General features: G+C 41.8%; 1 protein-coding gene across 3 annotated transcripts in view; it reads left to right on the top strand.

The window, feature by feature from the left end:
• The window catches only part of LOC310890054 (uncharacterized protein), a 163,667-nt gene that overhangs the window by 124,646 nt on the left and 11,497 nt on the right, over positions 1-27,524 (top strand). Inside the window, exon 3 of one of the 3 annotated variants that reach the window (XM_083818491.1) lies at positions 9,971-10,003. The exons of the other annotated variants lie outside the window; for them this stretch is intronic. Within the exon in view, the coding sequence (XP_083674617.1) occupies positions 9,971-10,003 (33 nt within the window). The remainder of the gene's footprint in view (positions 1-9,970; positions 10,004-27,524) is intronic. 3 annotated transcript variants of the gene reach the window in all.

The following is a 27,524-nucleotide window of genomic DNA, read 5'->3' as shown; positions in this document are numbered from 1 at the left end:
TATTTAGGACTGTGCTTCTACAGTCCTTTCAGTCTTTATTACAGTCTCAATCTATTTAAAAAAAAATAAAAATGTTTTCAGAGCTTTTAAATTAAAAACAGGTTTAGGAAGCAGCTAACTATATGATAAACTACCGTGAGATTTTAAGATTACTTGCAGGCTTTCAAATCAAGCATAACCTAAGCAAAATACTTTACTGAACTGTATCCTCAGTGGTAATACTACCTCTAAGTTAGTTTCTCCACAATGTTTTGCCAGACTGATCTGATTGTATAGTAAACCCAGGTATCTTTGTGTTAGAAACAAATAACTAAGCATTAAAGCCAGAGAGGTAGAGTTGGATGCTTTTTGGCAGGTAGTGCTGCTGGCACTTCAAGTACTGTCAGGTAAGCAGAATTGCTGACTATTTCTTCTAAAACAACCAGCACTGAAATTAGTTCATGAAGTTAGGTATTGACAGCCGATTTTAGACTCAGCCTCTTGAAGTAAATAGGGCAATTATCACCTTTGAGAACTACCTTCTAAGTTCATTTGTGGGTAAAAGCCCTTAAGAACTTCAGAAGATATCTTTGCACTACTCAGCTGTGAACTCCAGTATCATTTCCTGAGAACAGCAAGGGTTACATATAAAAAAAGTTGGATCATGGAGGGCGTAATTCTGTGACCCGTAAGATCCTTCTGTAAGCAGAAAAACAGAACAGAACACACAAAATCCTGCTCATAATTCTATTTTTCTAGCTTAAAGACCTGATTATTTTTTTTTTCTGAATAAACTCATTTTAATTTGGAACAATTCCATTCATTCTGAACAAGTTATAATGAAAATACAGTCCGTGTCGGTAACATGAGAATTTCAACCAACGGGAAATCAAACCCCAAACCATCTTGAAATTATTCAGTCCTATGTAAAATATCTGAAGTGCTCTCACCAAACAGTCAGCAGCAATTCATCAGATTCCTAGGAAAAAATCCCCTCTAATGAATGTAAGAAAAATGAGAACAAAGGGTAATATTTTTGTAAGATAGAAATAGCTGAAAGCAGACATCCTAAAACATTCCATAATAACACTGCTCTGGTTTTCTACTAGTGTTTGTCTCTACTTAGAATGAGAGATGAGAAAACAGCAGTTTGGGCTAAATTCGGAGCTGTTGTCATGATCGGCACCCATCCGTCACTGCTCTGACTTTTTGCTCCTTTACCTGCATTGTGCAGGGTCTACCTTCCCACCCTTCTCATATTTTCTCTCTCTCTATATATACTCTTTTCTATGTCTCCCACCTCATGTAACCTTCTGTCTTTCAGAGTGACCCCCTCCAGCTTTTGAAAACGGCACAAACAGGAGGAAAACGTGCTCAGGAAGCGGGATTTAGGGTCAATTCGCCCCTCCAGGACGATCGAGCCCGGCCGGACGGGGACCCGTACAGCCCCGGCGGGGACCGCGGGCCAGCGGCACCCTCTGGCGGCCGGCGGGGCACGGCCCCGATCTCGGCCCCGGGCTGCCTCCAGACGCGGCGTGCGACCGGCAAACACAGCCTCGAAGCTCTGCTGTCGGCTGGCTCGACGGCTCAGAGCCTTAGGGAGGTTTTGGCCACCCCCATCATAACCATGGGTGGGCGCAGAGTTGCTTGCAGGTCTCTTTCATCTGCTGCAGTGTAATGGTTTTTGGTTGTCAAATTCATTTTAGGCTTTTTCGTTAAGTCCAGTACTTACCCTGCGTTATATAAGCGGCTTGAAAAAATGTTGGCCGTGTTAGGGGCCAAATGCCTGACATCAGAATTTAAAGTGCAAAAACGTTTACATGATGTGAGCCTACTATTTCAGCTGATGCTATTTTAAACCTACAAATCCCTATTTATTGACTGAATATTCTTGCCACATACACTTGTGTAGATTTTTACAAAGGCGGGAAGTGCTAAGAGCCTCTGATCAAAGCTGTACTCAGTGCAACCCGAATTCTGAATGCTGGTTTGAATTTCTTAGGCGGCTCATATCTTTAGAAATTGCTGCAGGTTTGCGTTGAGCCAAAATTTCGGACATTGAACACTGGAAATGTTGACCTCAACTGGGATATTTGCTCTTGGGCTTCTTTGTCTGGCAATAAGTCAACATGGGAGTTTTCAGCCTTTTCTGATATATGGGTCCTTTCACTTGTGACTTAAAACCATTGGCAACAGTCCTGTTTTCCTTAGAGCTCTTTCAATGAACCGCGAGCCTGAACTGCTGCACTTGCTGTGATTGAAGTGATCTTATTGTACAGCTAGGCTTCGTTGCTTGTCCAAATCATAAACCTCTGGAGGTTACATGTTTTGATATCTTAGTAATGTGCAGAACCAGTTCTGTGATTCTGTGATTCTATGATTCTATTTTTGTTTCTTCCAAGCCACTGTAAGAGAGCTGTTCTTTTCCATTCTTGCTGAAGCTTTGTTAGCTTGAAATGCCCTCTGCACAGTCCTATAAGAAAGGACCTTGCTGTAGTTATTTGAATTCATCTCAGAGTTGAACATAAAATATTAGAAGGATTCCTTTAGCAGTGTTGAAATAGCATAAGTGGGCATATCCTATGCTGACCATGCATGTGATATTCCCAGCAACTGACTGACATGCCTCCAAAAGATCAAATTCAGCCTTCCTTGCATGGTATAAGATAAAAATCTGGGCTAGGATTTAACTGTACCTGGTAATTAAGTTTAAAGAACAATAATGCCTTGCAAACCTCTCCAGGCCTACAGTAAGCATGCTGGAATCTTGGTTGCCATTTCTGCAAACTGTTTACAATTCACATACCTCTACAAATCCAGTCCTGATCTCAAATTGCTGCTCATAAACAACATAGCAGGGATTTGATGTATGAGGGCATGTTCTGAATTCCCCTTCCCTAGCAGTAGCATGGCTAGCTTCTAGCATTAAAAAACCTCTTATGTCTCTTCTTGTTACAAGCAGTGCTCCATTAACTACTTGAATACATCTCATGGCCAATTTTTTTTTGATTATTATTATTTTTTATTTTTGTGACTAGTGGCAAGAAGGCAGATGTAACATTTTATTCTCTTCTGCGGCTGCTAGCTGTCTACAAACGAATATTTGTCACAACTGGAGGCAAGACAGCCTCTGTTAACCATCCCAGAATTTCTCTGGGATGAGTCCATCAAAGCCAGATGTTGTTAAACTTCAAAGCATGGTACAAAAGCGATCCTTCAGGCTGTGCTCTTGATTAATTTTAAAGTATCAGTATTTCTTAAAGAACATCAGTAGTGCAGTGATAATTTAAAATATCAGGTAAACTACTGTTTCATTTGCATGTGTGTTTCACTTTTAAGTTGGGTTGGGTGGAAGAACTTTGTAGAACATGTTCAAGTAATGAGGGAATAAATTGTTTGTTTGCATTTACTTGAATTACACAAAATTAAGGGCTCTATCCTCAGTTACTAGCTGTTTCATGAGGGCAAACAAACATGGTCCCCAGCCTGTCAATACTGAACAAGCATTCAGACAATGCTCCTTGATATGCGGTTTAACTCTTAGTTACTCTGTGTGGATCCAGGATTTGGACTCAATGATCCTCAGGAGTCCCTTCCAGCTCAGGATATTCTATGATGTTATGATGTGTTACCCTGGGGAACTCAAGAATTTGCAGAAGTGAAGTTTGAGCTGGTTTTAAAAGGAGTTGCTTGGCCACTTTCCATCATCTGTCAATGGTCATGATCATCTGGAGAGGTCCCGGATGACTGGAGACTTGCCAATGTGACACCCATGTATAAGAAGGAGGACCCAGGAAACTACAGGCCTGTCAGCCTGACCTTGGTGCCAGGAAAGGTGATGGAACAAATCATCTTGAATGCAATCACACAGCGTATGTGGGACAACCAGGAGATCAGGCCCAGTCAGCATGGGTTCATGAAAGGCAAGTCCTGCCTAACCAACCTCATCTCCTACTATGACCGGGTTACCTACCTGGTGGATGAGGGAAAGGCCATTGATGTAGTCTACCTAGACTTCAGCAAGGTCTTTGACATGGTCTCCCCCATGTATTTTCCTGGAGAAGCTGTCAGCCGCTGTTTTGGACAGGTACACTCTTGGCTGGGTTAAAAACTGGCTGGGTGGCTGGGCCCAGAGAGTGGTGGTGAACGGAGTGAAATCCAGCTGGCGGCTGGTCACCAGTGGTGTTCCCCAGGGGCCGATGTTGGGGCCCATCCTCTTTAATATCTTTATTGATGGCTTGGATGTGGGAATTGAGTGCACCCTCAGTAAGTCTGCGGATAACATCAAGTTGGGGGGAAGTGTCGATCTGCCGGAGGGTAGGAAGGCCCTACAGAGGGACCTGGACAGGTTGGGTCGATGGGCAGAGCCAGTGGGATGAGGTTCAACATGGCTAAGTGCCGAGTCCTGCACTTTGGCCACAACAACCCCATGCAGCGCTACAGGCTTGGGGCAGAGTGGCTGGAAATCTGTGCAGAGGAAAGGGATCTGGGAATATTGGTCAATGCTTACCTGAACATGAGCCAGCAGTGTGTCCAGGTGGCCAAGAAGTCCAGTGGCATCCTGGCTTGTATCAGGAATAGTGCAGCCAGCAGGACCAGGGAGGTGATCATCCCCCTGTACTCTGCTCTGGTGAGGCCGCACCTCTAGTACTGTGTTCAGTTTTGGGCCACTCACTACCAGAAAGACACTGAGGCCCTGGAGTGTATCCAGAGAAGTTGGTGAAGGGCCTGGAACACAAGTCCTATGAGGAGCGGCTGAGGGAACTGGGGTTGTTTAGCCTGGAGAAGGGGAGGCTCAGGGGGAGACCTTATTGCTCTCTACAACTCCCTGAAAGAAAGTTGTGGGGAATTGTGGGTCAGCCTCTTCTCACAGATAGCTAGCAATAGGACTAGATAAAATGGCCTCAAGTTGCACCAGGGGAGGTTTAGGTTGGAAATCAGGAGACTTTTCTTCTCAGAAAGAGCAGTCAGGCATTGGAACGGGTTGCGCAGGGAGGTGGTGGAGTGACCGTCCCTGGGGATGTTTAAGGAAAGGTTGGATGTGGTGCTTAGGGACATGGTTGACATTGGTAGTAGGGTGATGGTTGGACCAGATGATCTTGATGGTCTTTTCCAACTTTAATGATTCTATGATTCTATGAAATATTCTAGTAGGCTATGCTAGACCACAGTACAGGTGTCTACGGAGATATTTGCTTGAGGATGACTGAAGAGGACAAATGGTTCTTTATGATTCTATGATTCTATGAATTGTGTTTGAAGACAGATTTAGGGGCAGGAGAATTGGGATTTACAAGAGGGAAAGAAGAATTATGTGAGGTCAAGAATGGAAGCAGGTGTCTCTCATTTTACTTTGTTCTCTTTTACCTGTGTTTAACCTGAGGTATGTTTCATGAGTTCACAGAAATCAGGGGAAAAGTTCCTGTCCCTTGGTAGGGTTGTTCCCGGTGACCATGGATTTGATGACAAGTTATTTCTAAGTGACAAGGACTGGGAACCTTAAAGGGATGAGAGATTATGTACATCAAATATATATTCAGTTAGGAATATCTTTCTTAAATGTAGCCTGGATACCGGCTGTAGAAGCCCTTTGTCACTGTTCTTGGCTTGTTATGTCTCCCAAGAGTGGCTTCACTCTTGCCTGGGGCAACCGCTATGGACTGGGGACAATATAAAAGATTGTGACAGAACAGAGAGCACAGGCAGCTCACTGTGAAATGGCCTTTATGTTATTTCTGATTCACAAGAAAGATGCTATAAAGACAGAAGTTTTTCATCTTCATTATGCTTCTCATGTTCATTTAAACTTGTTTTAACCCCTAATTGGTTAACTTTTTCAGTGGAATGAGATTGAGGTTTATGCTTGCATGTCCTTGGGAGGTGGGTAATTAACCCTTTATGAGATATGTGTATCTGGTATTTGGGAAATACATTAGCAGAACATACTTTGCTGGCTCAGGAGCTGAGGAACAACAGACAAGTAAGTACTAAGAAGTCTTACCTTAAAGGAAGCTGTGTTTAAAGAGAAGAGAAGGATGTGTATGAAGGATATGTGTGCAGAAAAGGATGGGTATAACTTTACAAAAACTAAATAATGCTTCAGGAATGTGTTGGAACTCTTTGAAGAAGCTCTTGTGAATGTGATCGTGTTAAATTCCTGCTGATTTCCAGAAGACTTTTCACAAGGTTTCTCACAGAAAACCCTCATCTGTGACAGAACAAATTAAAGGTTCTTCATGGATTAATAACTGGTTATGGGCAGAAACAAAGAGTAGGAATAAAAGTCAGCTTTTAGTGTAGGGAAGTCACCACTGGAGTCCTCTTAGGATCTGTCCTAGGGCCTGTATATTTTGACATACTCATAAATGATGTAGAAGAAGGGAATGAGAAGGGGGTGACAGAGTCGGCTTGTGATAATAAATTACAGAGGGCATTTGAAACTAGAAACAGCTATGGAGGATTACTTGCCTCTCAGGAGGATCTCATGCTGGAGGGTAAAATACCTAATGAAATCCAGTGCTGCCAAACATGAAATGATGCATATATGGAAAAAAGAAGGCAAAAACACAGGCACAGTGATGGAATTAGTACCAGTTACTAACTCAGGAAAGAGATTCATCACATATTTCTGTAAAAATGTCAACTCTCTTTGTAGAGTCAATTATGCATAGAATATTAAGAATTACAAGGAAAGAAAAAGTATGCAAAAAAGGAAATACTGTTATGCTACTAGAGAAACCTGAACTGTATCCTAACCACTTTTTCCAGCGCAGAACTCCTGTCACTGACAAGACTTAGAAGAACAAAAATAAAGTATTTCAAAGGGCAGCAAAGATGACCAAGGATTTGCAGCAACATCTGTACGAGGTTGAAGTACACAGACAAGTATTGTGCTGCCTGCAAATCTAGATAATTTAGAGAGGGAGATGAATGAGATGACTATAAAACCAAGAAGAATACAGAGAAGGTACACAAGGAGATGGTCCACTCTTCTTCATGATAATACCAGAACTGGGAGACATTAATGAATCAAGGAAGGTAGTGTCAGATTTGAAGTTGAGAGGAGGTAGTTCTTCACACACTCTGAACTGTGGAAAACATTGACGTGTCTGTGAATGCTGAAAGTTAGTGTGGATTCAAGCATATGACAAAATACTTGAAGAAAATGAAAAATTCTCATCATAATAATATTTTTACTAAATAATTTAGAAAATTTTCAAGAGCTGTTTGACACAAAGTAACATCTTTGCTATGGGTGTTTCTGAGCCAGAATCTGCTAAAGGCAGGGAAAGCACTCTGGGAAGGCCTGTAACTCTTCAGGGGCTGTTCTTGGAGAGGGATGCTGAGACGGGCAGGTCCACAGTGTGACCTACCATAGCATACTGACAACCTTGTGGCAAAAAGAGGTAGCAATGGGAACAATGAGGAAAAAGTGAGCTCAGAGCATGGGCTATGAAAGATCCCAGTAACATGCTGAAATTGTCAGCCCATGCAGACATCTGGGCTGCTGTACCTTCACCACTGTTCTTACCGTGTAACAACAGGCAAGATTATAGCTTGCAGAAGGAGTGCATCCTTGGTATTATCTCCTGGTTATTTTTTCCTTGTATTAGTGTATATCAGTGACCGAATATCCGTGACAATAGCCTTTTTTTTCCACTAGATGTCACACAAAGCCCGGAACTGCAGTCATTCTGCTCAGCTTGCACTTCTTTCAGATACAAAGCTTTATTAATTGTCTCTAAAATGAAGGATTTTATTAAATAGTATTTTTTTTTTATGTGTATGCCGATATTTGGGATAGTACCACATAGTATGCTTAACATTTATTTATCAGTCCAGATTTCATTAGAATTTAGTGTTAGAAGCTGGAATTTCTTCAAGGATCCAATTCAAGGAGATTATCAATGTCTCACATTATCAATGTCTCACTGGGCCACAGTGGACCTGAGTGAACAAATCAACTTAGGAGCTGGTGCTTCTCAGGCTGTAATGCAATTCAGTGCTGGGATTCTTCTCACAGTCAGTCACAACACGTTGTTTTTAATGGTGTGGTTTTTTGTTTGTTTGTTTGTTTTTGGAGAGCTGTCTTTGTATGGAAGCCTTTTGCTTTCAAACTTTCAATTCTTCTCTCTAAACGTATATAAGATCTAATATAAATGTCCTCACTTGCTTGCAAGTTACCCTGCTTGAAGTGGAGTGATCTGCTCCTTATCTTTTTCACTGATAGCCGAGAACTGCTGATTCTGCTTCAAGAGAGATGTCAGTGCTGGATGCACAAGATAAAAGCCATCGCAGTTACTGAGTCTAAAATTGCCACAGTGCCCTGGAATTCTCTTTCTATGGTACCCAGGCAGAAAATTTTGGGAGCCCCTGCTCTGAAAGTTGATGTTATATTTGCAGTTAAAGGGTTTTTGGTTCTGTTTTTTTTTTTTTTTTTTGGTTAGTTTAGCTTTGCAGTAGCAATGCTTCTCTAGAAATTGCTTTAAAAGTTTGTTTTTGTTTTTGTTTTTTCCAATAATATGGCAAATGGCCATAAAAACTTTTCATTTGTTCTCCTCTGCAATACAGATCAGAGATGCAGCCGTCCAAGTGGTAATGAACCTATTCAGGAAGGCCTCTAGATCTGTTGAGCGGAGTGCTTGTTTTGCCAGAAGTGTTTTGTTCTAATGATTAATCATCTCAAAAGAAAAGTTGAATTTCTTACTTGATTGGTTGATTGATTGATTGATTTTGCATGAAACATATATAAACATCAAACTTGTGCATCTCACATGTGCAGATTTTGCCTCAGTATGGCTAGACTGGATGGTGAAGCAATGTCCTGCTGTCTGGAGAGCCTGGGAGATTGAGTTGGGGTGTTCTGCTGCTTGTTTGGGGCTCTGTGACCCTTGCTTGTGCAGAATAGCACACAGCCAAGCATGAGATGTGTGGGTCTTTGACTTGGTCCCAATAAAATAAAGTCAGCTAACTATATAGACCAAGGAATTCATGCCTTAGTTTCTAATTTTAAAGATAAAAGATTGCTCACCATAGAAACCTGTCACAGGGTAAAGCCTTTTCTCACACAACAAATTTGGGAGCATTTAAAGGTAGGAGATGGCAGTTTGGTGCAGAAAGTAGGACCACTTGGGTTATGTCCATGGAGTGCGAGCACAGGATGAGAGCCAAGTCTGGGTGCAGCATGTTGGGGACCATTCTGGTCAATTTTGAACCTGGAGGAACAAAGAATATGGGATGCTTGTGCAGCAGTGCCTTTTTAGTGCTGGCTAAGCTGAGGGTGCTGCTGCCAGAGTAATAACAAAACATACTGAAGTGGATTCAAAAGGATTAACGCCAGATGGGATGGCATAAACAATTCACTCACTTCCCTACATAAAACCTTTCTTCTGCTTGAGTTGTGTCATAGTTTCTAGAAAGATACCCAATCTTCAGTGATAACTGAAAATCCACTGTGGCCATGTATGTGATGTTCTGGTAACTGATTACTTTCATTGTTAAAATGTATGTTCCTCTCCACATTGAATTTATCCAGCTTTATGTAGACACTAGACCTCATTATGCCTTTCCATGTTAGGCTAAAGATGACCAGAACCAATATTAAGGCCTAGGAATAAGGTTATTGTTTGTGGTCTATAGGGTCACAAACTTTAAGAACTATCAGGGTTATCTACATGGTACAAGTTTATAGAACAATGCAGAACAAACAGCCTGGAAACCAAATTTAGATTACTAGGAAGAAAGCTTATGTTCAAAACTTTTGATGGTTTTCTCTCCAAGTGTCTGTTCAATTTGAGCTAGAGAAAATAATATAAAAAATATTTAAAGGAGTATTTATTCCTGTATATTCCTTCGTTGGAAGAGGAAATCTCTGTATTTTCACAGCTCTGCCTGGTAGAGCTTTTGGTAAAGTTCAGGTGAAGAGAGTTGTCTGCTCTAGTTATCTTTATCTGAAATCATAATTTTTATTTTTTTTTTATTTTTTCCCAAGGGTGATGGTGTCTGTGTGAGCCCAGATAACCAGGTAAATCCAGATAATCCAAAATATCTGCCCAATAACTTGTATGTGTTTCAGAGCTTCAAAATAAAATAGACTAACAGCTTTCCATCCTTGCTGTTGGTTACAAGATTTTTAGTGCTCCCTGCTTTTTCCAGGGCTATCACAAAGTTGTCTTTCCTCTGGAGAATGAAAATCCATGCATACTTTCAACTTGTTCTCAGCAGCTGCTGCCAAAAATCTGGAGTTCTTTGACTTCATATTTCTGCTTATGCCATATCTCAGGGGAGGCTTTCTAGCAGGCCTGGGGTGAAAGAAGCATCAGGGACTTTGACAGTACAATGTGTACTGAGGGGAGATTTACCATGTAGTGGTAAGAAAACAGTTGAGAAAGTGGTTTAGATACTGATCTTCAAGTTAGAAAGGAGCAAAATCTGGGAAGGCAGAAGGAAATGTAGAAAAGTGTGGGAAGAAAAGAGCTTGGGAGAGATATTTTAGACAGGAGTGGAAAGAATACTGTCTTTAAGTTTTGAAGATACCTGAATGAGCTGATGAGTTCAGCAGCACTTTGGGAAGGTGGGACGATGTCAGGAAGGGGCTTCCCCAGTCAGTAGGTCTGGCCTCCTGTGGGACACCATCTCAGTTAATCTCAGTCCAGCTGTATCTTGAAACTACTTTATTCTTCCCTCATGTCCTGTTGGAGGACTTGCTCAGACATTTTACTCCTTTGCTGGTTACTAATGTTCTCTTGAGTTTCACATTCAGTTTGCTCTGACCCTGTTTGCAACTATTTTTTTTTTCTTATGTTAGCCCTGTCCTTTATTTAAAATAGCCTTTTTCTCTCCCTCGTTTTTACCACGGCAATATAATCATACACAGAAATCATTCTCTCATCCATTTTCTTGAAGTGTTTACTTTGCACTCTCTGTTCTCTTGGTCATCCATATTGCTGTCAATTGTTTTATAGTTTTGTGTCCTTATTTTCAATTTTTGGATTTATGTTTTTGCATCTTTCTTAAATATTTTCCATTTAAATTAGTACATTCATAGATGTTTGAAAACCATTGTTGATTATCCGTGAAACCAGCATAACACATTTAAGAAGAATTGTGGCTCTACAGTTGTAATTTTAAGTACCTGTAAACATATCTATTCTGTCAGATAGACAACCAAATCTACCCCATGCCTTTGTAAAGCAGATTTTAAAGCAGGAGTAGGTTAGCTTAAGGACAGTGATTTTACCATTGGTTCTTATTCTGCATTCTGCTCTCTATGCAGGTATTTTTTTTTGTTATTTTCTACCATTACAGACTGTTCTTTTCCCATCTTATGTGGAGGTCTTGAACTTCTGTAACAGAAAAAAAAATGCTTAATAGAAGTACTGTGTCAATTACTACTACTCAATTACTGCATTTTGCATTTCAGAAGAACCTAATAGTTCCTTTTTTTTTTTTCTCCAGAGTTTGTTTTGCAGATTGAAAATGTATAAATGTATTTTCTTCCAAATATCTTGCAAAATGACACCTGAGTAAAAAGTGCTAGGAAAGCATCAAGTTTCCAGAGTTAAAAGAGTTTTTCTGTTCCTTTGGTGATTTGTTGCCATTGTTGAAAATGGCCTGTTGGGGTTTTGTTCTTTTGATGTAGAGATCTAGATGAAAAAAAAAAAAAAAAAGATGAATATTGTTGGTTTAATAAGTACACTCAAGCCTGATCCAATACACTGTGAAAGCAGTGGAAAGAATTCCATTAGCTTTTATGGGCCTGATTTGATGCCCTTTAAACATTAGCATATCCTCTAGTGCAGCAGTTGATAAACTGCTGCTGATTGCAGCCTTTGAAAATGGTGTATGTCAGGGTTTTTATAACTTCCAACAGGATTCCACCAAGTTAATCATTATGCACCGATATCCTTTTACAAAGCTAAGCAAGAGAAACATTTGCTCTATAGTGTATTAGTTATGTTTTTCCTTTTGCTGGTATCTCTTTAATTGCACTTTCCTTTTCCTATTTATTATTTATCTCTGTAATTGTATTCTTTCGGTATGCATAATCTATTGGGATATAGTTTGTATGAAAGGCACCGTAGGAAATAAAGTTTTATAGCATAAGGAATTGTTTTTAAATGTTGGACATATTGGCTATTGATTTCATTTTTATTGCGCTCAAAAATCATAAGCCACTTCAACAGCAAATTCTCATATCCTTAACAGCAAATAAGCAATGAAGAAATGAATAATACATTTTATTTATGTTGCTTCCTGCAAGTTCCATATAAGCCCATCGGGTGAAGATTTAATTTTCATTGCACTGTGTACCTAGCAGTCACACATCCATAATCTACCACAAAGTAAATAAGATAGTTGTATTGCTGCATTAAAAAAAAAAAAAAAAAAGAAAAAAAAGAAAGAAAAAGAAAAAGTGAGGAACTGTGCTCCCATTGAATAAGGCCCTTCTTTTTGTTTTTGAGTTCAGTTTTTATCTAGAGATTGCACTATGGCCAGGTGTGATGAGCTGTTGGTTCAAATGGAGGTGGAAGGAGTTAAATTGTATTAAGGAAATGACTTTGGATAGTCAGACCATTAATTTAGGCATCTGACTTAACTAGCTTTGAAAATGAGAGTTATGTGACATCTTTGCAGGTGAAGTACATGTGCTAGAACAATCTCTTCCTTACTGCTATCACAGTCATTGCAGCATGTACCAAACAAGCCTTAAGAATTCTGTTTGACTATTATCAGCATTCTCATAGTTATCTGGATGGTGGTGCAATTGAGTTAACAAAATACTCCCTTTCCAATTCAACATTATTTTCCATAGCTCATTTCTTCCATTCTTACTAGCAAAAGGATCCAGTGGTAATCTGAGCTGTTTCGGTGTGTATGTGCATGTTTTTAAACAAATATGGTCTTATCTACCCTTCATTGCCTTTGCTGAAAAGAGATTTTTTTGTTCTACTATCAAAATAGGAGAACACAGAGCATAGTCAGTTAAAAAAAAAAAAAGTAAAAAGTCAGAAAAAGGGACACAGGTAGGATCAAGATAATGGATTAAAATACTGTTTTTGTGACTTTTCAGTCAGTAGAGACCTCGCAGTAAGCTACAGACAATGAAGAACCCAAATACTCGTATTTACACTTTCCAATGCGTGTTCTGCTTTGAGTCTAGCTGTGCTAAAGATGGAGAACCCAATGCAACAAAGAACAGGTTCTGAGGTGCCCTTTTTGATGCCCAGAACCACTCCTGTAGCACAGATGGGGCAGATGGACTATCCGTACCAAGCAGGCCCCAAAGACCTGGTCTCTACTGAGTAGTTCTGACCCTGCACAGTTGCTTTTCATTTGGAAGCTCACATCTCTAGAGCTCAGTTTTTTCAACAGCTATGCTGGTGTAACAGTCATGGCCATCCTTGTAAAACACTATCAGCCCCACTGACAGTGATCTAAGAGCTAGGCGCAGCCAGTACCGTATCGTCATAGAATCACAGAGTCATAGAATATCCTGAACTAGAAGGGACCCACAAGGATCATTGAGTCCAAATCTTGGGTCCCCAAAGGAACACCCCAAAAATCAGACTGAGAGCATTTTCCAAATGTGTTACCAGTACTGTGGGAATCAGAGCTTTCTTTGTTGCCCAGTACTTGCATATGGAAAAATTGTAAGTGGATCATAGTATCATAGAATAATGAAGGTTGGAAAAAAACTCCAAGATCATCTAGTCCAAAAGATCACCACCAATATCACCCAATATCACTCATGAGCTCTTTTTGTCCTATAACACCCTGTGATGCTTTTTCCAGCCATGTAAGGGCTTCCACTGAAGTATAAGGTTGCTCATACTCTTCATTAGTACTGTTTCTGGCTATTTGTATCAGTTACCTTCAGTCATGTTTCTGAGCTTTACTTCCAATGGCATAGGGTAAGAACTGAGTACTCTTCAGTGTAAGCTGCACTGTTGGGTTAATCTCATGATTCCAGCACATGTGGCTCTCAGTGTGGGATGGTAATGTTTCTAATAATGGGTTGAAGCAAATACTCTTGCAGGACAAATGAAGATCAGATGAATTGTTATTACATTTTGGAGCAAGAAATTTCACTGACTTAAGTTTTTACTAATATGATTCCTTCACCTATGTTCATTCCTTGCTAAGCTTAACCATTCTTCCAAAGGTTCCTTCTTTTTAACCATAGTTAGTATAGATGTCTCACCCCCAGTTTGAAATGAATTCAAAGCTTAGATCTTGCCTCACAGCTTCTTTGTCTTTGTGCTCCACTGCCCTTCTGAACCCCCACTGGCTTCCTGAGCCCATTGCTATGGTCAGCTGCTGTCTTTTCCCCATCTCTCACAGAAGACATTTCTCCAGGCTTAGTCAGTCTTAGACTGCCCTAGGTACATGCCTTCTCAGCACTGACATGATGTTCACAGAAAAGGAAATTAAAGCTCTGAATTCTTCTAGACCTTCCTGTGCATTATTTCCTTAGAAGGAGGTTAACTTTGCTTCTTGTACGGGACTCTGTCACTCACCAGCTCTTAAGTCATCAGGGATTTAGCTGAAATATGTATTTCCCTTGAATATTATAGCAGAATTTAGGATACAGCTTTGCTGATCAAGCAGTGATATTGAACAACAATAGCACTACACATGATCAGAAGTATTTTTCCAGCCAGCAGCTCTTGGCAGCACAATGCCCCCTCTCATCGTGCGATGCCTATGGATGTACAGAACACAAAGTCAGACTGTGTGCAGGAGCTGTTTAACAGAACAACACTATGCATTTTACCAACTATAGGAGACAGCGGAAAGGGGAGTGGGGCATGGAAAGTCAGACTGAGAACAAACCTTATTTCTTAGTTATGGAGCACAAATCTTGAAACAGCTAAACTCAGCTTGCAAAGACCTGTTCAGTTAGAGCTGTTGCCCCAAAAATGCATTACAGGAAGTGTTCTGACATGAAAAGAATATATGTCTATCCTATTTAGGACACAGTAAATCAGATACAGCACATCTTTTGATCCTTCTGCAGTAGAGAAGCCCTGTGCTGTAGGAGGAAAGATCACTGAATAGTGTCTCTGCAGTGATTTCTGAGAAATTGGCTCTAGATGGATAGCAGGATATAGAGCTGTGCAGAAGTGTCTTTCTCAGCAAAGGTGATTGATCCATGGTATATGCAGGGGTATAATATAATGCCCACATCTGACAACAGGTTTCGGCACCTATCCCACAGAAATTACTTTTGCCTCTGCATCAGAGCTGCATAAATCATGAGATAAGAGAAATGTATTTGGGAGTCTCCTTATTTTTTCTCTAAGCCAGGGCAGGAGATTGAGACAGAAGTCTTCAGAGGGACCATTCTTCATAAGAAATGCTCCTGAATTCTTGTTAGAATTTGATGACTCACTTTCCATGTGAGAAATGTGGAAGAAGGGACAGTCAACTCGGGGAGAGTACAAAAAGTTGCCAGCATATGCAGAGAAAAAATCAGGAAGGCCAAAGCCCAACATAATCTCAACCTGGCCACTATGGTTAAGAAAAACAAAAAAAGCTTTCACAAATATACTAATGGTAAGGATGCAGGGGGGAACATGACTACTGAGGATAAGGAAAAGGCTGAGGTTCTATTATCATCTATCAGCGGTCATGGTCATCCGGAGAGGTCCCGGATGACTGGAGATTTGTCAATGTGACACCCATGTATAAGAAGGAGGACCCAGGAAACTACAGGCCTGTCAGCCTGACCTTGGTGCCAGGAAAGGTGATGGAACAAATCATCTTGAATGCAATCACACAGCGTATGTGGGACAACCAGGAGATCAGGCCCAGTCAGCATGGGTTCATGAAAGGCAAGTCCTGCCTAACCAACCTCATCTCCTTCTATGACCGGGTTACCTACCTGGTGGATGAGGGAAAGGCCATTGATGTAGTCTACCTAGACTTCAGCAAGGTCTTTGACATGGTCTCCCCCATGTATTTTCCTGGAGAAACTGTCAGCCGCTGTTTTGGACAGGTACACTCTTGGCTGGGTTAAAAACTGGCTGGGTGGCTGGGCCCAGAGAGTGGTGGTGAACGGAGTGAAATCCAGCTGGCGGCTGGTCACCAGTGGTGTTCCCCAGGGGCCGATGTTGGGGCCCATCCTCTTTAATATCTTTATTGATGGCTTGGATGAGGGAATTGAGTGCACCCTCGGTAAGTCTGCGGATAACATCAAGTTGGGGGGAAGTGTCGATCTGCCGGAGGGTAGGAAGGCCCTACAGAGGGACCTGGACAGGTTGGATCGATGGGCAGAGCCAGTGGGATGAGGTTCAGCATGGTTAAGTGCCGAGTCCTGCACTTTGGCCACAACAACCCCATGCAGCGCTACAGGCTTGGGGCAGAGTGGCTGGAAATCTGTGCAGAGGAAAGGGATCTGGGAATGTTGGTCAATGCTTACCTGAACATGAGCCAGCAGTGTGTCCAGGTGGCCAAGAAGTCCAGTGGCATCCTGGCTTGTATCAGGAATAGTGCAGCCAGCAGGACCAGGGAGGTTATCATTCCCCTGTACTCTGCTCTGGTGAGGCCGCACCTCTAGTACTGTGTTCAGTTTTGGGCCACTCACTACCAGAAAGACACTGAGGCCCTGGAGTGTATCCAGAGAAGTTGGTGAAGGGCCTGGAACACAAGTCCTATGAGGAGCGGCTGAGGGAACTGGGGCTGTTTAGTCTGGAGAAGGGGAGGCTCAGGGGAGACTTTATTGTTCTCTACAACTCCCTGAAAGGAAGGTATGGGGAGTTGGGGGTTCGCCTCTTCACACAGATAACTAGTGATTGGACAAGAGGGAATGGCCTCGAGTTGCACCAGGGGAGGTTCAGGTTGGAAATTAGGAGATGTTTCTTCTCAGAAAGAGCAGTCAGGCATTGGGACAGGTTGCGCAGGGAGGTGGTGGAGTGACCGTCCCTGGGGGTGCTTAAGGAAAGGTTGGACGTGGTGCTGAGGGACATAGTGTAGTGGGTAATATTGGTAGTAGGGTGATGGTTGGACCTGATGATCTTGAAGGTCTTTTCTAACCTTAATGATTCTATGATTCTATGAAATATTCTAGTAGGCTATGCTAGACCACAGTACAGGTGTCTGCAGAGATACTTTCTTGAGGATGACTGAAGAGGACAAATCCTGGCAGCAGGGGACCCCCTCAGGATTCCTGGTTTGGTGTGTTCATGTGTTGTCTTCACTCAGCTGCTGGACTCCTTCAGGCTGAATAAGAAAGAGCCATCTGTCCTGTATGTCCAAATGCGCACTGGGTGTCCCGGTCTGTCAAAGAGACTTTAGTTTCTGGAGGCTGGGCTTTCTATGTACATTTTTCTTTGTTGCTCATCGTCACACTGTAGAGGCAGCTGCACACAGCAACAAATTCAGCCTCCCTGCAACCGTGCGCAGGAGGGCAGGAGCATTGAGGACCCAGGCTCATGCCCTGTATTTTTAGGGGAGCAGCAGGATGAGGAGAGAGAGCAGATGTTGCCCCAGGTATTGAAACTACTTTTCGCATCCTGGTGCCAGTAGTTACACTAGTTGTTAGCAAAGTGTATTTAAATGACTGGAAATTCAAGGAAAATTGGTCAAGGACATGACCAATGGTTGGGTTAGTCAGCTGGAGCCAGTACTAAGAATGCAGGAAATGCATCCTTTTTTTGCTATCATAGGCTTCTGCGTGTGTCTTTGTGTGTGTGTGTGTGTGTGTTTTTAACTTGGCTTGCAGGGAGAATAAAACTAACTTCATTCTCTTAAAGAAAAATATTAACCATCTGTGACAGCAAGTATATTTTCAGCTATTGCATTCCATATCTATTTTCTTTACTTTTTAAATTATTTACACAATTATACCACCCACAGCTTCCTGGCCCTTTGCATTCAAGGAAAGTTTCTCTGTGGATAGGATTCACTCTTTTGTCTCTGTCTCACCTACTGTATGTGGGAATTGAGGAATCTAGTATATAAAAATACAGTGGAATAACACATATGAGACAGATGAGATTTATATAGCATGAATACTTCAGTGGAAAAAAAGAAAAAAGAGTAAAGAGTTCATTTCTAGGGTAGAGGGAGGTAAAGCAGAAATGGAGAACAAGTGTTGTAATAAAACAGAGAAGTAGAACATATTCATAGGCTCACCCTTCTGATTAATTCCTAATAAGTTTTTTCCTAATAAGTTTTAACACATAAGTTTCTCTAGCAATTTAAATCCAATTGCTCTGTTAATTGTTCATCACTTATGAATTCAGACTTTGATGGCCTGAATTTAAGAGAATGGTGGAATCTTCACACCCAGCATCATCTTGCTTAGTGAGCCAGGTGATGCTCAAACACTGTGCTGAACCACACTGGTAAGTAATAACATGATTCTGAGTCTGCAAAGTTTTCCAAGGTTTGCAATGATACCATCAAATTTTGGATTGATACTGATAAATCTGTCCTTGAAGGGTAAATCTTTCCCTCTAGTTGCTATTAATCCTCCTCCAGAAATACAACTTTGGGCTGAAACATTTTACTTTAAATTGATGTTTCCTTGTACAGTGATATTTAAATGACAGCCTGAGTTAAAACAGCAATTCCAAAATAAGCATTGACATTTTAAAATGAAGTATTTCGGTTAGTTTCAAAATGTTGTTTTGGAAAATTGAAGTATTTTCTCAACATTTATATTTTCCCAGGGAAGGGAATTCTTTACATTAGCAAATGCACAAAACTCTCTTCTGTATTAATTCATCTACTTGACTTTTGAGAATAAAGCTGAGGCAGGTATTTGAAAGAAAATCAAATGGCTAGAATGAAGAATAAACTCTAGTCTGTACAGTGTTATTTCATACTGCACATTTTCTGCATTTTCCAAGCTTTTATGAGCAAGATCCAAAACAGTGTTAAGGATAAAAATCTCCTGATTTTTGCCTCAGAAAGGACGAGAATCAAAACTGTTTTGCACAGTTTGTTGTAGCATTTACTGTGCCAATGTATACGGCTTCCACCCATTACCAGCTGAGGTAGCTTAGAACATTTACGGTAGCCTACTTTTTTTTCTTTGAAGAAAGTCCAAAGAGGTTCTCCTTTATAGCATGTTCCAAGGTGCTGTAGTTGGAGCTGAATTCCTCATCTGTGTCATAGCAGTAATGGCTAATAGATTTCATCTCTCCCTTCAAGACCATAACTTCTCTGTGCTGAGTCTGATTTTCTGAAGGCTTTCTTGAGGTGAAAAGGAATACATGCTCCAGATGAACTCGGTCTCCTTGTGCTGGATCCAGAGCTAATACTAAGCTTGCTAAACTTAGGAGCTCAGCTATGATGTCTGATATAGTAAACTGGTCTCATACTGCTCCTTTTTCATAGAGTCATGTAATGGTTTTGGTTGGAAAGGATCTTAAAGCCCACCCAGTTACAACCGCCCTGCCATGGGCAGGGACATCCATTGCCCTCATAGTAAATAATTTCTTCATAATATCTGATTTAAATCTACCCTATCCTTGTTTAAAGCCATTCTCCCTTGTCCTGCCACTACAGTCCCTGATAAAGAGACCCTACCATCTTTCTTGTAGGCTGCTATGAGGTCTCCCTGAAGCCTTCTCTAGGCTAAATAGCCTAGAGAAGCCTCTCAACCTTTCTTCATAGGTCAGGTGCTCCAAACTCTTTCATAGCTAGAGATTCAAAATTTAACCTTAAATGATGTTTTTCATCTGGAGGACCAACGTGTTTCATTTGGATGTGTTAAGGACACCCCTGAGATAAGCAACAGCAAGACAAAGCTGGTAATGATTGCCAGACAAAGCTCTGCCATGCTTTAAATCACTGTCTCAGCCTCAGTGGTGACAGTGAGATACTGGGTTTACCCTTGTAGTAAGGATTGCACAAGGGCTGTCTATTTTAAAAATAAATAATTAATTTACAGGCTAACTCATCCCTTCCCAAACCACACTGTCATGTTCCTCACCTCTCCCTGGTCCTGACTTAGCAAAGAAATGTGGGCAGTCATCAAACGTGGCTTTCCAGCCCACTCCCACCACGCTGCTCTGGGACCTGCAGCAGGCGCAGCCCACAGCACAGGCAGCAAGTGCTCTTTCTCCGTCCTCGAACCCATGCAGGTCAACGCTTTTGTGCTTGTGCCTGCAGCCCTTTGGGAAGCCCAGCTCACTTCTCAGCCATGGCCTCCATGTGAGCATGAACCACGGTACCAGAACCACAGTAGCAACAAGACGTTTCTCTCCCTTTGTAAAATGGCTCTGCAGCCATGTGCTTACTGGGACATCAGACTTTGGAAGAGGGGGGTTCACAAGGACAGGAGAGAAGTGCTGGCTGGGCACAGGACAGCAGAGGCTGTTATACACGGTGTGGGATTGTTCCGCTGATCCCTCCCTGGAAATCAGTTTTCTTCTGAGCTGTGTCTCACAATTTCTGCCCCACAGCCACTGCCGCTCTTTTCCCATATCCTGTATTGTGTTCCTCCCTCATCCCTCCTCATTTAGGCTTTAATCTCTAACTCCTTTCCCCACCCGGCTCTTTGGCTCCACGTCCACTAAACCTGAGCGCGCTGATAGGAAAGCACAGTATGGCCCCATATATCATGCTTCACTGACCACTACAGCCAAGAAGCCAGTATTGACTCTCTAGCGCATAGGAGAACCCAGATTTCCCCTGGGACCATGTGCCTCTTTCCTTTGGATGTTGGTTTGCAGGCTTTGTACTGTCACAGCATGAAATCACAGATCTGGACCTCATTTTTATTCTTTATTAGTAGCAGTTGATGGTGGTAGTCGAGTAGAAAATAAAGACTGCTATCCTGGAATACACCAAGAAGCAAACGGAATTGACAGTTGCTGCAGATACCCTGAGGTAACTTCTCATTTTCTCAGGGAGTGGAAGAAGGTTCATTTTTCAGCACTTTGCTGTCATCTTGCCCTGTGAGTGAAAGCAGGTGTACAGGTGCCAGGCAGCTCTCAGGGCTCCACTGCACGTTTGTTGTAGCGCTTGGACACCCTCAGTCTTCCTCACTCATTCTCTTTCAATGACTGATGGTGCAAACAGCGCCTTGTGAAGCCAAAAAGGCTCCTGACTTGCTGGTAAGCACTGAGTTTTACTGCATCGGGCAGAACCTACTCAGCAGGTTTCAGTGCTTTTGCGAACCCCCACTTCCTCCCCAGTATAAGTTAGTATGTGGCTGTCGTATTCAAAGAGTATTCATTTTGCTCTTCTCATGCAGAACCTGTCACTGTCAGAATGCTAAAAAGGCATTTCAAGTACTGGTGAAGCAAGAAAGATCATTTCACATTTAAGGATGATCTGCACTACTTTACACATTTCAAGATGCTTCTTCAAACACTAATTTACAATGAGAAAGTTCCTAAACTTCTTGAGGAACACACAGAGAATCTATAAGTAGAAAATAAATATAAGGGCATTTTTAAATCTAGAAATATGTATTAAATTATGGGATTATCTGTATAGATTTTAGATTTCATTTGCAGCCAGAGAAAGACAGCTATTAAAGTTTACCAGGACAAGTAATCTGAGACTGGCCTTACAGCTAATATTAAAATAAATATCTTGCTGGGTGTTTTACTTGATCAAAGATGAAGAACTGGAAAACTCAGTTTACATTAAGATAGCTCAGGTGTTGAGATCTGCCAGTTACACTCTCCTCCAGATGGCACTACTTATATGTCTTACACAGAAGACAACTAGTGAGTGTTTTCAAGAAAAAAAAAAAAAAGACAAAAATTCAACATTGATTTTAAAGATTTTTTTTTCTAGTTGGTGTTGTGTTGCTTTTGCATATCCAATATTTTTACCAGGCTAATTCATTTAAAATGCATTTTTTCTGTTACAATGTGAAACACCATTAAACTCATTTTTATAGCATAAGGTGAGGCTGCTGCAGCCTTTGCTGGGCTGTACAGGGGTATAAACAGGGCTGGAGGTGTTTCTCCTTACTCTTCTTTATGACTGCCCTCAAAGAGGGACTAGGCAGGAGGGGCTATGAATGTTCAAAAATAATAATATTGACTTGAAAATCATGAGAAAAATACCCCAAATAATTGTTTTGCTTCTCACCGATTGCTGTTGGATTCCTCAGGACTTGTGCATAACATTTTTTTCCTCTGATTGAAAGTAGAGCAAATGTGTTTTAAAATGAAATCCTTTATAAATAAATAAAATTGCATAACTCCAGGAGCTGGAGCTTTACAATGGACATGAAAAAGTAGGGTAAGCTGACAAACAGGGTGGACTTCATTATAGAAAGGTAAAATCTTTTCCATCCTCTCCAGACCAGGCAGCAGCACAGTGAGACAGCAGCCCCCGGTGACCAATTGGTCAATGGTTTGTTGTTGAAGCAGCACAGCTGTCTGGTGCTTCCTACCCAGGAAAAAAGTGAGGGTAAAATGGGAGCCCAGAAAATGGCATACTACAAAAGCTGTTATTAGATTGGTGCATAAGCAATGTTAGAAAAGGTTCCCACAAAGAGTCTGTTGACTCTCTACTGAGTATTATGGTGTAGAGTGGCACTGAGCCATTCACTGTACCAAAATTGCTCGTGTTCGGGTGGTTAATAACCCCCTTCTCCTACCCCAAACAAGCCACTCTCTCTTCCCATCCAGATCGATCTCACTTGAACTGCTGGATGCTGCTCTCTTCAGCAAGCAAAAAAAATCACTTCTAACAAAATCTTTAATGGAAAGTGAGAGAAGTATTAATTCACCGCACTGCATGTATTCCTTTTCTTTGCTGAAATATATATTAATTCCACCTTAAGTCACTCTGATATTCAGGCTTTATGGTTTCCTTTAAATGTTTCCTTTAAAAATTGAGAGATCCAGAGCCCCTGTAGCTTTTTCAAGAGAACTGTAGTTCTGAGCTGGTTCCTTTACTCTCATCTTTCACTTCCTATCTTTAAATCTAATTCAGAATGAATCTGCTTCTTTCTAGCATGCTCCCTGGTCTTGTTCGATGTCCTCTGACCTTAAATACCCTGCACACATTTGCCCTGGAGTTTGCTCTTCACTGGTCCTGCCCCACCTGGCACTCACTTCCTCTGTCTATCAGGATGCATCCTCTTTTCAAATGTGCCTCTCAAATCTTCCTGTTTATGATTATGCTGAGCACATTTCAGGACTATACCCAAGTACTTCCATCTTTGCCTTGCAAACAGAGTGGATTTTCTCTTCTACTGTTGCCTTTTTTTTTTTTTTTTTGAAATCGTCTCTGTTTGTACAGTGTCTGTGTTTACAGACCATGCTAAACTGACTGTCTTTCACTTTTCCCTGATAAGCATTTTCTGACTCTCTGGGTGATAAATACCACATAAGTGTAACTATAGTATTATGTTGTGAATGCTAGAACCATTTTCTTGCATGCATCCCTCACTGGTATTTTTTATTTTCTTTTCTCCTTGCGATTCACGGTGGGTATGGAATTACCTTGACTGTGCATTGGCCATGCAAATTGTTAATTAGGCATGTTTGCATGCACTATTGGGCATGCAAATTGTTAATTAGGCATATTTGCATGCGCTATTTTAGCAACTGTGCATATTAATCTTGCTTTGCAGTGACAGTTTTCACTATTTAATAGATTAACTTGTTACACTGAAGATCATGTCATTCAGTCACTAGAAGTGATCCATTGCACATCTCCACCAGCTGAAAATACAGCCATTTTTACCAAACTGTAATAAGTGAGCTACACAGACTTCTAATGGATGAAATGGAGACTGTCTTCCAGGTGAGATATCATACAAGTAAGGCAAAATTAACATGGCTAAATTGATGTCTAATCAAAGTCCTGGTTCTCCCTTGTTCTGGGGAGAAAGAGAGGAACCCTACTGCCACTGCTGGTATAGACATATTTCTCTTTAGCAATCCCTTCAGTTCAAAAGGGAAAATTTAGCTGTGGTATTCCATCTCTGCCCATCCTTTCTCTGCCCATAGCACGGGAGGAGCAGCCATCACAGTGGGTAGTTTATATCTCAGACTTGGTTGCAACACTCTGGGCTGGAGGTCAGGATGAAAGACAGCATCAGCTAAACCTACCAGTGGTGCCAGACCACAAGGGAGAGGGAAAACTGTAACTTTACCCATTAGTTTATTTACATGGATAGGAGCGAGTGGACGGGTCAGTCCCTTTGCTTATGAGAACTGCTTTTGAAAAGGCAAATGTCCCAGGTGCCTGCAGCTGTCCAACAATTTTGCTGATTATCCATTTGCATTTTCCCTTTCTGTCCTGTGTATTTTCTGGGGTTTATTTCCTCAGAGTTTTCCAACCTTTTGATCGTCTCCAAGATTTTCCATGAGAGAGACTAACTGACCCATCAAACCCAGGAAAAGAGAGCAGTCCCCTAGGGCTGGATTGTGAATCTACAGTGTGAACTGACCTGGACAGGAGGAGGAGCAGCACCTTGGGTGGAGATCAAAGTGTAGACTTTAGCCTTACTTCCTGCTCCTCTCTGTGTTCTGGAAAAGCAAGTATCTGTATCTTCTCTGTGTAATTCTTTCCTCTGTCTGCCATCAGCCCTCTATAGTGGCTGGTATGCTCAGGAATGGGAGCAACTCATTTTCCTCCATTCTCTTGCTGCCACTTTTCTTAAATAAGCAGGGCACAACTTTCCTTTTCATGGTAGCAGAAGGATGTCTTTTATTTACTTGTCCCACTAAATCGAGGCTGTGATGATTTGGTTCTCAAGCAGCATGTCACTCCATAAAATAAATAAACAGACAGAAACAATCCCCTCCAGCTTTCAGAGACCCGCACACTCTGGCATTCTGATTTCTGAGGCTCCTGCTGCAGCTAATTGAAAAGTTCTGTTTATAGTTTCACTACTAATCACTCTGCATGACATAAAAACTATCTTGTGTACATGGAACATAGGTAGCGAATTTAAATGCTTATAACATGTCTGGGTACACATAAGTGTAGATGAGCCCATACTCCCACTGCATCCCATTTTTTGTTTGAAATCTTTCTTGTTCAGAAGAAGACAACTAGACAATATTTTTATCCTCTAAAACAATTTTGCTTTTTGTTTCTCTAGCACTCATAAACAATAGGTTTGCAAATAGCAAGAGAAGTGGTTACAGCATGTGATTATAACCAGCTGCTGAGCGTGTCTGGAAGGATTGCCACAGCCATAGTGACACCAAGTCTATCACACTTGAAGGTCATAGTCCTGCCATTTGGGTACAGATGTCCACACTTTCCCAACTACTTCAAAGTTTGGGGCATGACTGCAGAACAGTTTACTATCATGTGGATGTGTTTGTGAGCGAGCTGTGGGTTCTGGGCTCCGGCAGCGAGTGGTGTTGCAGGATGGCTATGAGCCGCAGCTTGGAGTGAAGGGTGGTGCAATGCCAGAGCATCCTGGGGAGATCAGAGGAGGCAGGGCACTGTAAACACCCTCCTTCTGCTGCAGCTTTCTGGTTGAGCTGGACATAAAATAGTAGTTATTTTAGAAGTAAAGTCTGCTTCAAGTTAGTATCAGTTTAATAGTGAGCGGAAAGGTTACAGTATTGTTTTTTTGGCAGTAAGTATTGATGCAATACCTCTTCAAATGAAGATGAAACCACGTTAGGCTCCCAGTTATGTGCCACATGGGCAACACCTAACAGATCTGTTTAATCAAGATCTGGAGGAACTGACAGGCTATGGAAGAGGGAGGCATATACAGCTTGTTGGACAGGGAGGTTAGAACAGTGACCCTGGAATAACTGGAATTTTATTGCATGTAAAGAGAACAGCATCAGACAGATCCAAGTGTCTCTCTCAACAGAAAATAGTACGACTTACTTACACAAATAGAAGTAAAGAAAAATGTTTCCCAGAAAGCTGTAGAACAATATTCTTGGGGGAAGAGACCTCATTATGCCATCAGCAAAACAGGGTTCAATACATTTTAAATCGGCTTCATCCAAGAACCAGCATGATGCCTCACAGATGTGATACAATGGATGCAAGCCTCTATCTACTGTTTCTCTTAACAAAGTGCATCTGGAAGCCTGTAAAGATCTGACAAATTTTATGGGCTTAAGTTTGTTTTGTATTTCTTTCTTCTGAAAATAATTATTCCTCTTTTTCTGAAAGTAGGTGAAGGGAGAACAAACACGCATATATCTTTTCTCTGTAAAGTAATAAGTCAAAATAGTTTGTAATGTTAAATATCACACTAGAACATTAGAATACTTTTAAATATTAAGAAGGCATGGTCATCATTGCCTTTCACCTCGATGAGCTGAGAAAAGAAACGTTGAAGATTTTGAGGAAAAGTTTGGAAAAGACAAGCAACATAAACACCAAAATATTATTTCATGTGTAGGCTGTTGATTTCTACTCCCCACATTGCTGTAGGCTAATGTGCTGAGTTCAAACCCCTGGTCACTGCAGAATACTGTTTTTTTGTTTGTTTGTTTGTTTTCTGAAGTTGATGTGGTCTCCAGGGAGCTGTCCTGGCATAAACCTACAGAGGATCTGGCTTAATCATAGAGTCATAGAATCACTGAATGGTTTGCATTGGAAGGGATCTTAAAGATCATCAAATTCCAACCCCCCTGCCATGGGCAGGGACACCTCCCACTACACCATGTTACCCAAGGCCCCATCCAGCCTGGCTTTGAACACTCCCAGGTATGGGGCATCCACATCTTCTCTGGGCAACCTGTGCCAGTGCCTCACCACCTTCACAGTAAAGAATTCCTTCCAAATATCTAATCTACATCTACCCTTCTTTAGTTTAAAGCCATTCCCCCTTGTTCTATCACTCCACCCCCAATAAAGAGTCTCTCCCCATCTTTTCTGTAAACCCCCTTTAGGTACTGGAAGGAGCCTACAAGGTCTCTGCAGACCCTTCTCCAGGTTGAACAGCCTCACCTACCTCAGCCTGTCCTCACAGGAGAGGTGCTCCAGCCCTCTGATCATCCTCATGGCTCTCCTTTGGACTCGCTCCAACAAGTCAATGTCCTTCTTGTGCTGGGGGCCCCAGAGCTGGGTGCAGGACTCCAGGTGGGGTCTCACGAGAGCAGAGCAGAGGGGGACAATCCCCTACCTCGCCCTGCTGGCCACGCTGCTTTTGATGCAGCCCAGGACAGCATTGGCTTTCTGGGCAACAAGAGCACATTGCCAGCTCACATTGAGCTTCTCATCAACCAACACCCCTCAGGTCCTTCTCAGGGCTGCTCTCAATCCATTCTCCACCCAGCCTTTGTGCCTGGGATTGTCACAGCCCAGATGCAGGACTTTGCACTTGGCCTTGTTGAACTCCATGATGTTCTCAGGCCCACCTCTTAAGCCTGCCCAGGTCCCTCTGGGTGGCATCCCTTCCCTCCAGCGGTGTCAGTCACACCACACTGCTTGGTGTCATAAGCAAACTTGCAGAGCGTGCACCGAATCCTGGTTAAACAGATGTTAATATATTACAAAAGACAGCATGGTTCATATACAGAGGACATACATTTATATCCTTACTGGCCATCTGTCTGCTCAGCAGCAGCAGCAATGCTGGAAAGGTAGCTGCCATACAAATACATCTGTGGTATTTTTTGCTATTGCAG

This window comes from Anser anser (assembly GCF_964211835.1).
Source record: "Anser anser genome assembly, chromosome: Z".
NCBI classification, from domain to species: Eukaryota; Metazoa; Chordata; class Aves; order Anseriformes; family Anatidae; genus Anser; species Anser anser.
This window is presented reverse-complemented; position numbering and strand designations above follow the sequence as displayed.